The sequence below is a fragment of the Gadus chalcogrammus genome, chromosome 18, assembly GCF_026213295.1.
Source record: "Gadus chalcogrammus isolate NIFS_2021 chromosome 18, NIFS_Gcha_1.0, whole genome shotgun sequence".
Taxonomy (NCBI): Eukaryota; Metazoa; Chordata; class Actinopteri; order Gadiformes; family Gadidae; genus Gadus; species Gadus chalcogrammus.
Window position 1 is genome coordinate 18332644 of NC_079429.1, and position 15725 is coordinate 18348368.

General features: G+C 42.5%; 1 protein-coding gene and 2 long non-coding RNA genes across 3 annotated transcripts; 2 read left to right on the forward strand and 1 right to left on the reverse strand.

Moving 5' to 3' along the window:
• Positions 1-1900: 1900 nt before the first annotated feature.
• LOC130371318 (uncharacterized) lies at positions 1901-3086 on the forward strand. The gene is made up of 3 exons (XR_008893182.1): positions 1901-2036; positions 2701-2738; positions 2936-3086. It is a non-coding gene; the product is annotated as an uncharacterized LOC130371318 (long non-coding RNA).
• Positions 3087-5547: 2461 nt separating this feature from the next.
• On the forward strand, positions 5548-6521 carry LOC130371317 (uncharacterized). The gene is made up of 2 exons (XR_008893181.1): positions 5548-5921; positions 6228-6521. It is a non-coding gene; the product is annotated as an uncharacterized LOC130371317 (long non-coding RNA).
• A 3481-nt stretch (positions 6522-10002) lies between these two features.
• Positions 10003-14906, reverse strand: LOC130371315 (progranulin-like). The gene is made up of 2 exons (XM_056577054.1): positions 14520-14906; positions 10003-10868 (listed from the first exon to the last, which is right to left on the reverse strand). Exons 1-2 carry the CDS (start codon positions 14838-14840, stop codon positions 10782-10784), a joined length of 408 nt encoding a protein of 135 aa, XP_056433029.1. The 5' UTR covers positions 14841-14906; the 3' UTR covers positions 10003-10781.
• Between the last annotated feature and the right edge of the window lie 819 nt (positions 14907-15725).

Below are 15725 nucleotides of genomic sequence, written 5' to 3' on the forward strand. Positions count from 1 at the left end.
TGACCACTTTCCTTGAAGAATGCTGCAGGTTAGTCTCCGATCACTTTCTTCATTACCCCGTAACTCCCATAACTAACAATTTCTCCTTTACATCGAAGACTCACAACACACCAAAAACATTTTATAGGCAAATTCAACTCACTCTTGATATTAAAAAAGGTAATCAATGATAGACCAAACTCCAGAAAGTCTAAAAGATGAGCCAAGGGTTGAATCTGTGTCTGCTGCAGATCCTGTTTGGGGTTACCCAGCATTCCTGTTCGTTCTCATCATCCATATCGCCAGCCACACACACACACACACACACACACACACACACACACACACACACACACACACACACACACACACACACACACACACACACACACACACACACACACACACACACACACCAGAACTAAACCCTTACCAGACCTAGACACCCCCAATCCAGGACCCCTACCAGACCTAGACACCAACACTCCACTCCCCTACCAGACCTAGACACCAACAACCCAGAACCCCTACCAGACCTGACCCTGAGGCCTCACTGGGCCTCAGGGTCATGAGCTCCGGTACTCAGAGCCAAAGGGGAACTCAGTCTGGGGGGGGACCAGGAGTCAAATCCAGATAGAAGATTGGGTTTCTTTACGTTCTTGTAACCAAAATGGACTTGCATGGACTTGAAAACCCAACTCTGGGCTCAAAAGGAGGAGGCAATCAACGCTTCAAGCCATCCCCAGTCTTTAGATTTAGTCAAACTGATCCTGGAGATGACACTTGCATTAACATTGGAATCATGACAAAAGTTAAAGCGATGTGAGATTTTATGATTTTAAACCAGCATCACTCGCTGTCACACTAAAAGAGGTAGCATATACCCACGTGCATTCATGATATTCCTCTGGATTATGGGTCATTATTTCGGGCAGGGCCTTAGAGTCCCAGGGGGACGGGGTCTGCGTCCCAGCGTTGGGCAGGCCTACTGACCAGGGGGCACAGCCTCCGGCCCCCTGGTCACAGGAGGAGCCAGCAGGGCAGCAGTGCAGGGAGTCAGCGCAGCAAACAGCCTGAGAAGACAGTGACATCACATCCTGTAAGCACCGTGACATCACATCCTGTAAGCACCATGACATCACATCCTGTAAGCACCGTGACATCACATCCTGTAGGCACCGTGACATCACGTCCTGTAAGCACCGTGACATCACATCCTGTAGGCACCGTGACATCACATCCTGTAAGCACCGTGACATCACATCCTGTAAGCACCAATGCCGTGTTCCATTACCTGTACTGTCCGAACTTACTAGCCAAAATTTGAGTACGGAGTACGTTCCAATTCAGATCCGGCGAAAAGAAGTATACTTCAAGGACCCGGATGCCGTACTCAAAACGGGCTAATCGTGAAGTGTGGATCGAAGGACACTCCCCGTACTCAACGGCAGCCATCTTAGCTACGTAGGGGAAGAGGCGGAGCCAGGCTGAGCCAAAGTCGGCGCATTTTCCACATAGCCTGCATTAATAGAGTCATTTTGTAGTTTTTATAGCTTTTTATAGCTGCTAGGCGTAAAGAGTTCACCGTTCAAAACGGGATGTTTATTGCGGGGGAGGAGCCACGGCGGCAGTCGTGATCGTCATTTCCGGTGAGTGCACCACAGAGTACTCGATTTGGAACAGCGCTCACATCTGAAAAATTAGCGTACTCAAGTGAGTACGGATAGTGCAGATAGTGTACTTCCTTTAAGTATACTCATGGAAGTACGGGTATTGGAACCAGGCCCCCAGGATCAAGTACCCCTGACTGCAGCCCGCAGACGGAGCCCACATGGAGGGGGCGGGCACTCAGTCCACATGGAGGGGGCGGGAACTACGCCCACATGGAGGGGGCGGGAACTTAGTCCACATGGAGGGGGCGGCCACTCAGTTCACATTGAGGACTGGTCAAACAGCATTTCTGATCCCGTTTCTGACCTGAAATTAGCTGAAATGTACCTGAAATTACCTGAAATTAGAGTGTGCCCGCCCGAGCGAGTGATGCCTAAAACATGCAAGTAAGTGAGAATGTCAAAATGCTTATATTTATATTAATATTACTAAATATATTTAGTAACATTCATGCAATTGTGTATTATGTCTTGTTACTTAATCGTCAAATCCCGCCGGCGAGAAAGTTTGAAAGCGTAGAATCTCAGGATTGTCAACCAATGTCAACCATTCGGTGGAATAAATATGTTTAGTGAATATAGATCAAATATATCCTAGTGTCTTAGGTCAAAATAGCCCCCCTCACCCTCCCCCACCCTTGGTGCATTCTTACTTTATCGTCGTTGTGGATATCCTTAGCAATGAGTTGATACTTCATGTTGGGTCTTGAAATGTTCATAAGAGTCTACAGAAATCGAATATCAATATTATATTAGTCTAATTACATTGTGTATATGCACAAGCCATCTTATACAAAGCAGCCGAAAAATAGAAAACCGAAAAGCTGCAATGTTTTTTTGTAGAAAACTGCTTTTATGTTGATACTGATTTTCTTTGACTTTTAGAGACACCATCAATGTACAAGTTATAGCCTACTCCATGGCTGATCTATTGCACTACTAGGGCCTACTTTTACTATTCCATTGTATTAGCCTTTTAGCCTCAACATTACAGACAACAATGATTGTTGTCTGATTGTTGTAAAACAGATTGAATCTGTTTTATTTCCAGACAAAACTGAAGACCAGGAACTGGAACCTGGGAACCTGGTATGTAATATGTGTGTAATGCTGGAGGTTGTATGTATAGCCAGATAAAATAGTCTGATGACTAGTTGAATAGTGTTTTTTATCACTGAAAACTCATCAGTAGGCCTAGTAGTAGCCTTTGTTTGCATATCATTTTGTGGTTTTGGGAGAGTAGGGTGTCAAGTACAGACACGAATAATTTTTCCTTCTTCTTCAAGAAAGATGATGTTGTCCTGAAAGACACAATTCAGGCAGCAGCATGGTGCCAGTTACAGTCCTTCAAGGACAGCGTTTCTCTCCCAGAGGTCATTGGGATGGAAGGTTGGGAGCAGATGGCAGCATCAACACAGCGCAAATCCCATGACGGCGGGGATGAGGAAGAAACTTGGAAACCATTCCAATTCTCATTCAGATTACATACTGATATGAACTGTTCTGTGTGGAGATGATGGACAGGAGAAACCTGAAGGTGTTTGCCTCTTTTGAGTCAAACACCTCTCCCCCTCCCCGTGACGCCTGAGCCACACGACTCCAATGTAGTCTGATGATGCAGCATAATGGCGGCGCTTGGCAGCTATGGCGGCGGTGACGGCGATGTCGGGCGACAGAGAGTGAAGCGAGAGTGGCATCCACCTCACTGAGGAAGGCGTCAGTGTGTTCCCCCCCCCGTTGAGACTTTGTTTGTTCTACTCTTTATTGATTTATCTTTTATGTTAATAGTTTACAATCTATTTTTTGTAGTTGTTATTTTTTAATTGTTTTGTTGAATAAAAAGACAGTTGTTAGTGCTCCTGTGATTGGTGTAACTTAATGTGCTTCACACATGTAGCTTTTCATTATGTCTATTGAGGTACATTTTTTGCCCTTAGATGTGGTCACTTCGTTATTCCTCACATTACATCTGTTAAGGTCATACCTTTGGGTCCCAGTCTTCATAGTTCCCCAAATCTTATTTTGGCTCTTACTGGGCCTGTAACTCTCACAGACAGACGGGTACAGGAGTTCGCACACGTTGCATTGTTTACAGGCAAGGGTGGATTATCGCACGGGCACACCGGGCACATGCCCAGGGGCCCAAGGGCGGTGGCGGGCCCTAAGCCAGAGCTTTGTGTGAAGTCGCTGTTAGTAACTTTTGATGTTGCATTGTCGAAGCAATCAGAGAAATACAAAAATTCAAGCGAAAACAGCAATAGTATTAATACTAAGTAAAAAAATAAAAGATCACTAGGGGGCACTATTTCAGTTAGTGAATTTGAGACTGGTCACGAACAAGGCACTGTGATTTAAACATGGAGCAACGGCGAACGGTTGTAACGTGAACTCTTAAGTGGAACCTAAATAGATCCAGTGGAACATCTCAGCAAAAAATAAATAAACAAGAGAAAATGTATTTGCAAGTCGTTTAGGCTATGCTTAACTTTATAATAGTTCCATGGTACGCAGCAAGAAAGATACCCAGTCACATCTCCCGTACCATCTGTTTGTATAATTTAATTAACAGCATGGACTCCCGCTAGCTTAACATAGTATTACCGTTTACTCTTGCATTAACAAGAGCAGCGGAAATCTGCTCAATCGTCTCGATGTGGACTGAGTGGCCGCCCCCTCCATGTGGACTAAGTTCCCGCCCCCTCCATGTGGGCGTAGTTCCCGCCCCCTCCATGTGGACTGAGTGCCCGCCCCCTCCATGTGGGTTCCGTCTGCGGGCTGCAGTCAGGGGCATCTCCCCAGGATAGGCATATACTTCCGCAATCCACCCGTGCTCAGAGGCCAAGGCCGTTTCTCAATTCGTAGCACGCGTACTACGGACTCGATGACTTGCAAGCACGTACTTGGCAAGTCTGTACTTCAAGCACATACTTGCGAGCACGCGAACAGCAGCGGACTCGATGACGTCACCACCTCTGCTCGTCCGTTAACTGTGCTACGGCCTCATTTAGGCATATACTACTGAACAATATAAACAAATGATACAAAACAAAATCCCAGCCTCTTTCATTTTCAAATAGTATGTAAATATTCTGAATGAATAACAATTGAAAAGATATGAGTGTCCTGTCATGTGTATAAGCTATACACACACGACCTTACATATATATATTCATATATTATTATTATCCTCATCCTCATCCTCATCCTCATCGTCATCCGCTTATCCGGGGTCGGGTCGCGGGGGGAGCAGCTCAAGCAGGGGGCCCCAGACTTCCCTTTCCCGGGCCACATTGACCAGCTCTGACGGGGGGATCCCGAGGCGTTCCCAGGCCAGTGTTGAGATATAATCTCTCCACCTAGTCCTGGGTCTTCCCCGAGGTCTCCTCCCCACTGGACGTGCCTGAAACACCTCCCAAGGAAGGCGCCCAGTGGGCATCCTTACCAGATGCCCGAACCACCTCAGCTGACTCCTTTCTAAGTAAAGGAGCAGCGGCTCTAATCCGAGTTCCTCACGGATGGCTGAGCTTCTCACCCTATCCCTAAGGGAGACGCCAGCCACCCTTCTGAGAAAACTCATCTCGGCCGCTTGTACCCGCGATCTCGTCCTTTCGGTCATCACCCAGCCCTCATGACCAGGTGAGGATAGGAACGAAGATTTTTATATTATTATTATATATTATATAAATATATATATAAGTTAAGAGTAACTTAAGCTACAGTTGTAACTTGTGCGTCTTCTCCATATTGTCCGCCCTCGTACTGCTGCAAGTGCGAAATGCATCCTGGGATTTATAGCGGGAGCAAGCACACACGAGCCACCTCCGATGCATGCTCGGTGAAACGACGATATCGAGCACGCATCCAGAACACTTCCGGGTTTTACGACAGTACCAGAGAATGTCTAATATGAGGAGAACTGGCACTCGCGGGTTATTTCCGGGTTTCTGGACTGGTTGCCGTAATAATCTTTGACCACGCGGGGCGCTCGTAGGCGAGTCCAGAATGAATGGGAGCCAACGGGGTTTTATCCTCAGAATCCACTTTTCTCACGATGTAATTTTTTGTCAAGTAATTTTAAAGTTGCTATCAAAGGGTGGGGCTAAGATAATAAACTCAGCTGAATATTGCATTTTTTAAGGTCACGTATCTGTTCTAAAAAGGCGTTAAAAACATGCGATGACGTCACACACTGTAATACTGTCAGAGGTACTGCTTTACGGCAGTTTCTAAAGCACTTCCCTTGTCCCGCAACGATAACACCAGCTGTTGGAGGTAAGGCTTTTTTTTTTGCCCTAGTTACAGAGTTTTAGTGAGCTAATGTAAAAAAAAAGAAATGCGCGAATGTTTTACATATGTATGTTACTTACAGAGAGTGTTTTTTCTAATCCTCACTAGTGCCGATGATAAAGCTTTTTTTTTTAGTAACGATTATGAGCCATTTCTTTCTCCAAAAATAGAAACCTGGATTAGAATCATAATTTTAAGACTGCATCAATTTAGTTTACATCAGTAAACAATCTGCTAGAGAGCAGTATTCTGTTGTTCTCCTCATGCCTCTTACTTTCTTGATCTCTACAGTCGGACCTTGATGCTGTGACAACGGACAAGTCTTCTTCCTCTGTCCTTTTCCCCTGCCTCTGTTCAGTATGTTCAGTGTTGTTAAATCATCTTTTTTTTTTATTAGTTACTGTTCTTATTGTGTTCTTGTTAGTGTGATTTTTGAATAAACTTGCCTGTTGCAATGTTGGTATAATGTTTGTATAATTACTGTTATACAACTGTTACTGTTTCAATGTGACCCAGACCATATTTCTCATTTAACAAACATGTGTAGCTTATAATGTGTTGCATGGCAGAGCAATTACGGTATATTCAATGGCTTAAAACAAACCCATCTGTAAGGATCAGTGAATGCATAGAAATCAATGACAAGTGGTGTAGATGGTTTTCCCTCTGTGCAAGGTCATTAGCCTAAGTCCTACAAAAAAATAACGACTGTAATAGCAGATGTTGAAGTTGTTAAATCGTTAACTAACCATTTGTATGGAACAATCGGTTAAGGTAAGTTAAGTGCTTGAGTCTCGACACTTTAGAGAATGTCTAGCGCGCAACTTGAATAAGCCATGTGCGATATTACCCGGGCTCCAGCGCAACTTTCCTTACTAGGTGAAGCCTCAGGTAGCCTAGGACCATTCATACAGGAGCAAGCAAGAACGTTACCTTTTTCTGTCCTTGGTAAACGAAAAGACGGACAATCCGTTTCCACTGTAAGTGCAGATTATCATTGCACATTTACGAGGCATTTCTTTTTTAAACTATCTTTATTTTCGAAAAATAGACTGACAGATTAAATTATATTGAGCGGGATATTGACTATTATTTAAGGTGGTCATAACGTACCTACCATGTATATAACACATTGAACATTGAACACAAGAAATGGAAGAAATTCCATTTATGCCCATGTACTTTCACCATACATACTATCTAAAAAATAAAAGGACCTGCAGGAAAATATAAATACAGTACTTAAAAATTGAGTTAACACGTTTCTGATTGCTCTTCAGCTTCAGATGCCGTAAGAGGGGTCTCTGGTCGTAATCAGTCGCAAGTCCGTCCCTGACCAATCAGCATTCATTAGCAGAATGCTAGCGTTTATGGCCAACAACGGCCCAAACTGTAAGAAATCGAAAGGACATAAGTACTCACTCATTTGACTTTTGAACCATAATCTATATTGAACTTGCGGAATCTACAATAAAATTTGCGATATTTCAACGACAAGCAGGTGAAAGAGGCATAATTAGCCGTTTAGCCCCATAGACTCCCATTCAATCTGGACTCGCCCGCGATCACCCCCAGTGGATGTCTCGTGGAACTACAACCAAAATCGGTACAATGGGGCGTATAGGGAGTGCCCAGGCTCTTCGTAGACGGGCACGGGCTGTTTCCCAAAGTGAAGGCTGCAGCCTTGCTAGGACGCGTCCTTGCTAGTCGCGTCCTATGGAGATGAGACTAGAGTGCTAGCTCGAGTGCTTCCTAGCGTTTGTAACGTCTGACTTTGGGAACGACTTGGTAGTGTGGAAGCGCTTCCGCTTCCGCTTTTTAATACTGCGTGTCCGCTTGTAAACACATGTGCGCTTATAAATAAAACATGGCAGCAATCAAGCTGATCGATATTTATTTGACTTTTGTCTGTTATGAATGCGGTCATGTCTCCTTCGCATGGAGCCTCTTTGGGGAAGTCACAAAAGCTTTGTTGTGGTTGATCGAATTGTCTTTATTAAAAGGAAAATCCATTCAATTTTTATAAAACTAAGTGAAATTGTCTGAGAACTTAATTCATGCATCACATTTACAGTACGGTTGATTACTATTATGCAGGGGGGAAAAAGACAAAGAAAGAGATGATAAACGTGTATTTATTTGGATATATGATCTGATTCATTCATTCATATATGCCTACAATCTACCAGTGCTTTGAACACATAAGTATATCATATAAAATACAATTATATAGGTTCATTAAAAATTACAAACATTGCAATGATCGGTTGTGCATTAATTTTACAACCTTGGATATAGTGGCACTATCCCTTCCACCGGCAAACAAATGTTTGTGCGCCACCCTAAGGCGCACAAAAGCCTCCGTTTGCTGGGCTGACCCTAAAAAAAACGTAAAACATAAATAGGTATACATAAATAATGTAATCTTGTGAGCGAGTAAATTGACATTGGTGACAGTGGTGTTTAACACCAGCTACGTCCATGCAAAATATAGCAACGTATCATTCAGTTGCAAAAACGTTTGAAAAGTGGCACAGGCCTTTAGGCTTGATTATTTGCATTAACATGATGAATCTATAAAAAGCAATACGGCACAAAATATTTCTGAAAACTAATATAACTTCACTTCGTTTGAACGTGTACTTCTCTGCCATTTTCAAGAACCCGCCCAGTGAACGCAGAGGATTGTGGGTAGTTTTGGCTCGTCTAGGATGCAGCGATGCATCCTTGAAAAATCTCGGAATTCTCAAAAACGAAGGACCCGAAAAGGGGGCGTATTTCAAGTGTCCTCAACATTGGAACAGTGCTTGTCGGCGTTCGATGACGTAGCGTCCTTAAAAGGGCGGCCGTTGAGCATGCTTCCTTGACATTGGGAAACAGCCTCTGACAGTACTCGCTTGATGCGTGCTTCGAATTGGAACAGTGCTCGGGCAACGACTGATGACGTTTCACGAGTCCACGAGCACACGAGCACGCACAAGTACGCGAATTGAGAAACGGCTCAAGCCTGTTATTGCAGCTGTTTTAGCTGGGAGTGGACGGGGGTCCGTCATTTCATGCGGCCCAGAAGTAGATATCGCCGTCCACTCCAATACAAGTGGGGAACAGGATTGTGTCTCCGCAAGAAATGTCTGGATATCAATCAAAGGCTCATAATTATATTTCTACCCTGTTCTAAAAAAATGTAAGTTATTTCTTTTCAAAACGCCTCCTCAAGCGTTTTATTAGCAGTTTACGTTGGGTACGCAGCTGAAAGGAGCCGTACTGAAACAAACGGCTCCATGCTATGGACATATTTTGAAGTGCACGGCTCCATTAACTTCCGAATTAAATTAAATTCCGAATTAACTTCCATTAACTCCATTAACTTCCAAAGTCTGAGATTTGTCCTTTACTTGACATGAATGGCGTTGTACACGGATATATAACACACATATCATTGAAATAGCTGGAACAGGCACGCACGTATTGATTACCTGAATGATTATGGGAGACCTACGTAATTTTCATAATATTGTAAATTGTCTGATATTAACATTTCAGTTGCGTTGGTAGGTATTTCTTTCATTTGCTTGTTTAGCTATGTATGACAGGGTTATGGTTAGCTATGTATGACAGTTGACAATGTTGGTGTATTACAATTCAATATTTGGGTAGGCTACTCCAACTTCGTTGCTGGTCGATATGTAAACATTTACTTTTATATATTATATTATAATAATAATATAATAATATATTATTATTGATTGCATTCTTCGTAAAATAGTTAGTTGGAAGGAATCTGTTTAAGCAATAACATTGAACTGAATTTTTTAGGCCTACATACGTTTACTATGTTACTATGGTATTATATGGAGCAATCTTACATATTTATGAAGTTTCCAGATCAATAAAGTTCTATCTCTTTTTATTTGAACTGCCTCTATGTCCTCTTGATTATAGTATTACAGTGTGTACCTTGGTTATCAGCTATCATAGAATGGTGTCAAAATGGCCGCATGTGTAAGAAATAGGATTTGAACCAAGTGTTACAATAAAAAAAGCTTTTATTAAAAGACCCCCCACCCCAAATTTGAACAAAACACATTTTTTGGGCTGTTTGGCTGGGGCAGAAGAGTGGAAGGGGAAACAAAGACAGGTAGCCTAAGAAGTAAGGAAAGGAATGAGAGGAAGAACAGTGAAATGAATGAACAGTGTGATAAACGCAAATGATTACCAAAAAGGTTATAATTACTGATTTATCAAATACGCAGAGAAGAGCATCATCGAATAAAGATTAAGGACCTGGATTATATCTTACAGTATTGAAAACTGTTGAAATTACAATTCAGAGTGGAGAAGGCTGAAGGCATTGGCCCTAAAAGTGTCAGTTTCACCCACTCTGGATTATCGCTTCAAGAGACTGTGAAATGCTTTTTAAAAAAATGTCATTTCCCCTATTGGTGAAATGAACCTTGTCTTTTAGGTATAAACCACAGCAGTTAAACCTTATTCCAGGATGCTCTACGCTGTTGCCTCCTAGCTCTACACTAACAAATGCGTTCATCACACTGTTCACCCATTTCCTAGCGTGATTTAGCTTCCCCGGATGGTCAGCCCTCCACCGGCGTCTCTCGTTGATGGTAGAGTAGACGATCTGCATTGCTGGGAACTGCCGGTGGAGGTACTGCAGGTCCTGCTTCATTGCGGCAACAACCTCAACTCCCTCCAGGCGTCCGAGGTCGTTGCCGCCACAGTGGATGAGCAGGACATCCGGGGCTGTTCTTCCTCTCAGGGACTGCAGGAAGAAAGGGATGAGGGTCTTCCATCTGAGCCCGCCCCAGCCAAACCAACTGACCCTGGCCTCTAGGCCAAGGTGGGGGCCACAGGTTTCCTTGTCTCTCTCCTCTCCACGGCGGACGTAGCTGTCCCCGATAATCCACACTTCTGGCCCTAAAGATTACAAAACACCGATTACTATACATGTAAATACAGAGTGAGGGGTTAACTTATAGAACAATGTAGCTTAATATATCATATTCATACAGTCATTAGCTTATGTCATATGCAGTATTTGTATGAATTCAGTAAACATGTAATTCTAATCATTTGTCATATTAGGGGACACACAGACAATACAAAATGATGTTCTGTGAATATCATTAAATATTATAAGCCTTGGTTTAGTTATTCAGTTCTGTTGGATTCCAGCCCACCATGGAATATATGGCAATGAAATTGCTGATAAATTAGCTAAAAGATACTAACTTAATTAGAAGAATTTAACCTTAAATATATATATTTTTTATTTTTATTCATTCATTTCTTTTGTTAGTTTGTTTTATTTTGTTTATTTTGTTTCGTTAGTTTGGTTTTTTCTTTGAATTTATTTGTCCTTGTCAACGTCCTTGTCACAAACTCCTGTGTAGTAGTCCAGTAGGTCGCGGTATATGGGGAAAAACTATGATCCGCCACTAAACTAGAAGAAGAAGAAGATCTCTGCATCCGGTACGTCACGGACTAGGTCACGTGTCCTGGCCACATACCGCGGAAGCAAATCGCTCCTGTTTGTTACCATGCGCCACTGAGCAGTTTGCATAGGAATGAATGGGCGGCCATTTTCCAGTCCGTGGTCCAGCCTTTATTATGTCCATGATTGGAACACGGCCCAAGACATCACATCCTGTAAGCACCGTGACATCACATCCTGTAAGCACCGTGACATCCTATCCTGTAAACACCATGACATCCCATTCTGTAAACAGTGGCCTAAAATCCTGTATACACCATGACATCACATCCTGTATACACTATGGCATCACATCCTGCAAACACTGACTTACATAAACAACACCAAAATGTCACAGTCAAGTAAATATGATTTTACCGACACGTCTTCCACGGTTTTGATAATTATTTCAGGCAGGGCTCCCTTGAAAAAGAGGCTAAAGGTCTCAATGGGACACATCTAGATAAATTAAGTTTAAATAAAAAATAAATTAATAGAATAATTTCCAGAGCAGAGCCAAAAACCAATTACTTTGATTTCAAAGTTGAAAATTGAAATATAGCTGCGAGCAGCAATGTGGGGGTCAAGCATAATGGGACTTGATAAACAAATTTTGCTGGACGGACGGAATTCGGCTAGGTGGCTACATGACGATCCTCTCGGTAATCGGTAATACCGACAGCCGGTGGGATGAGCATTATGCGAGTACGCGTCAATGTTTACCAAATGACCCCACCTAGAGGTAAGAGCGCAATACAGTCTGCCTGACAGAACAAATGTCACAAATACATAGCTATTCGGAACAATATCCCTAAAAGAGACAACAATTTAAACAAGAATCCGTTCTGGAGGTGGTTCGTGAAGCATCTAATCCAATGGGAATTGCAGTTTATATTGTAAATGGGCGGAATGGTAAATATAGTCAATGTTTTATTATACATTAAGTACCGCTTGTCGCCACACGAGTGCAGTGTCTACCCATTAATGAGCGCTGTTCAGCGCAACTGACATTGATATAAATGAAGTAGTTTTCTGATTGTATGCTGTATGTCAGGTTGACATGATGATTGAATATGATTGATATGTTATCAGTTTTATATAACACAGTATATATGATATGACCATGAAAAAATACATATGATTAGATTTTACTGACAATGAAAGTATTGGCAAATGGGTATCACAATGAAAATACATTGAAGTTGCTTTCTAAGGGCTGGAATAGACTTTCTGCTAACAACGCACCCCTAAAATCAAATCACACCAAATGATTTGGGCATCATCAGGATAGGGTCATAAGACTATGAGCCAAGTTTGGTTTGGATGCATGAAGGCCTTGCAGAGGTATGAGCTCACTTCCTGTTTGACGTGCCCCTGAGGTCAAAGGTCACCAAATAGTTTGGATGTCCCCAGAATGATGTCATGAGTCACCAAGTTTGGCTATGACATGTTAAAGAAGTGCTGAGAACAGGCTTACTTCCTGTTTGGCTGCTTTGCCGTCAAGTTTGATTGGCTGTCACGGCCAAACGGTTTTGAATATGAGAAAGCTGTTGGACACATTTGTTCAGCTTGGTCTGAAGATTATATATGCCAAGTTTCATGAAGATTGGACATAATTTGTGGCCTGTGGAAATGTACAACTTATTTTGACAACTTTCAACATGGCGGCCAAGTTCTGATGTTGCCATAAGATATCATTTATAAGCTATATGGGGAGGTCTGACAGTATCATCAGATATTGAAAATAAGTTTGAAATGTACTCATGGGAAGAGAGAGGAGTTAAAACACGTCTTCATTAATTATAGCTCCCCCTAGAGGTCAATGGTCACCAAATTCATTAAGTGTCCCCATGATAATGTAATGGGTTTATGTATCAAGTTTGGTTATGATATGTCAAAGGGTTGCTGAGAAATTGGCTTACTTCCTATTTGGCAGCTTCGCGGTCGAATATGATTGGCTGTCGCAGATATTTCTGCAAGAAATAATATACTAGCTATATGGGGAGGTCTGATAGTATCACAAGACATTGAAAATAAGTTTGAAATATATTCATGTGAAGAGAGAGGAGTTAAAACACATCTACATTATTAACAGCGCCCCCTAGAGGTCAAAGGTCACCAGATTCATTGGGTGTCCCCACGATGATGTCATGGGTCTATGTACCAAGGTTGGTTATGATATGTCAAAGGGCTGCTGAGATATCTGCTGAGATAAACGGTTCTGAATTTGAAAAATCTATTCGATGATTTTTATCAAGCATGGCCTGAAGATCACGTGTGGCAAATTTCGAGATGATTGGAGAACATTTGTGATAGGAGATGCATTTTGAAGGTTTTTGACATTAACCAAGATGGCGGAAAATCCATCACGGCGCAAAATGACGTAATAAATTACGTTGAACTCGGCTTGGCCGAGTTAAAAAAAAACGAAAACGTTTATAACCTACCCCAATAACCTACTCGTGTCCCCGATACATAACATGGCTGTAGTGAACGATTTACTCTCGATAGGTTTTGTGGAAGGATTTTGTGTTTTATAGGGGCATGCCACATTAGATCATAATCTTAGATCCTTGCATATAAGAGCTACATACCATCCATTTAAAAATCAATGAAGGGATCTTTTTGTGGGGAACAATTACATTTAGGACCAAGGCTTCTAAGAATCTTGATGATATATTGTCACAGTACGATATAGGGATATAAAAAATATTTAGTCTCTTTCTCTTTATCCAACCCTTGAGATAAACATTTGAATAAACCCTTTTCCGCAAACTTAACTTATCAAGTGCTTATGTTAAGCGTTGTTCCAAAAGATACCAACAGACATTAAGAGAAGTTGACAGCTGCCAAGAGAAGCTAGCTGAGACTAATAGAAGCTCTGACAGATGCTAGGAGAATCCAGGATAACCAACAAGAAGAGATCATGTAGAATGCTTAAAGATGCCAACATACCAACAGACACTAAGAGAGGCTAACAGATGATAACGACATCAAACATCAATAAGGAAAAGCTATTGGAAGCAAACAGATGCCAATACAAGCTAACAGATGCTAACGTCAGTCCACTAAGGCTAACAGAGGCGAGGCGCTACCTGGGCCGAGGGGCAGCACGCCCACACTGTGGGCGAAGCGCGGCAGCAGGTCTCCTGCTTGGAGCAGCGGAACTCCCCCACATCGTCACATCGAACATCCTCCTCCACAGCGGACGGCCTCAGCATGGACCGTACCACCTTGCTCTGAGGGCGGCTGCGGGGGGTTTGGTGGCGCAGCTGCTTCTCGCAGGTCCCACTGTGCATGTTGCAGGTGTAGCCCTGCGGGCAGCAGTGCTCGTGGTTGTCGCAGAATACGGCCTTGAAGGGGAAATGAGGAGCGTAAGTAGACATGTACTGGATCACACACTGGTGGGGGTACATTGGAGACCAGGGCAGGCCTTCGGCTGGAAGCTAGGTGAAGTGTGATGTCATTGTCTGGTTTACACATTGTCTTATCAGTGTTGCCATTTTTTATTTTTCAGTGTTCTTTGAAAAGTAGCTAGAACTCGCTGGTTTGCGTGATGACGTCATTCGTGACATGAAATCAGCAGGCGCAAGGGATTGGGATTGGGAAGGGGCGGGGCTGGAGAGGAGGGAGAGACCTGTGCAGTGCAGAGACGAGGAATAACACGAAAAAAATCGCCAGATGCACGAAAAGGTCACCAGATTTGCCGCCGGTCAGTCGCTGGAGATAAATCTCGTCGCTAAATCTAACGACAAAGTCGCCATATTGGCAACACTGTGTCTTACATATAAACAAGAATAATTTGAATTAAATCTGAAAAGGGGGAACATGGAACATCAAACTGAAATCATCATTGTGGATAAAATTAGCATTATTTGTTTTCTGAAACAGATTATAATAAATGTCTCTTAAAAGAATCAACCAAATTGTATGGTATAGTTAAATATAAAACTAAAGAGTGTGTTTCTGTGCGTCACACATTCCCATAAGCAATTGGACATCTATGCAGATTGGAAAAAATAAAAATAATCCTACTGAATACTGTCAGCCTCTGCTACACTAGAGCCATTCTGTCTGGAGCACAATATCAAAACTTGACAAGCCTCATAGAAAAAATATCGAATTAAAGTGAATTAAAGTTCATACCGTAATTGACAGGCCTACTATGTGCCTTGAAGAATACATCGTCCAAATGCAAGAAAAAAATCTCTTCATTTCACATTCACTTCAAAAAATCTTTTTTAACAATTTATGCACACAAGAACATCTGATTGCATGGTTTGATGGGAAATAGGCAGCAG

What these genes read in the sequence shown, in the direction of transcription:
- LOC130371315 (XM_056577054.1), bottom strand. Translation starts at nt 14,840, where the DNA reads ATGTACCCCCACCAGTGTGTGATCCAGTACATGTCTACTTACGCTCCT. An exon ending in CGTGCTGCCCCTCGGCCCAG is followed by an intron (nt 10,869 to 14,519) that starts GTAGCGCCTCGC and finishes TGTAATCTTTAG; the next exon opens with GGCCAGAAGTGTGGATTATC.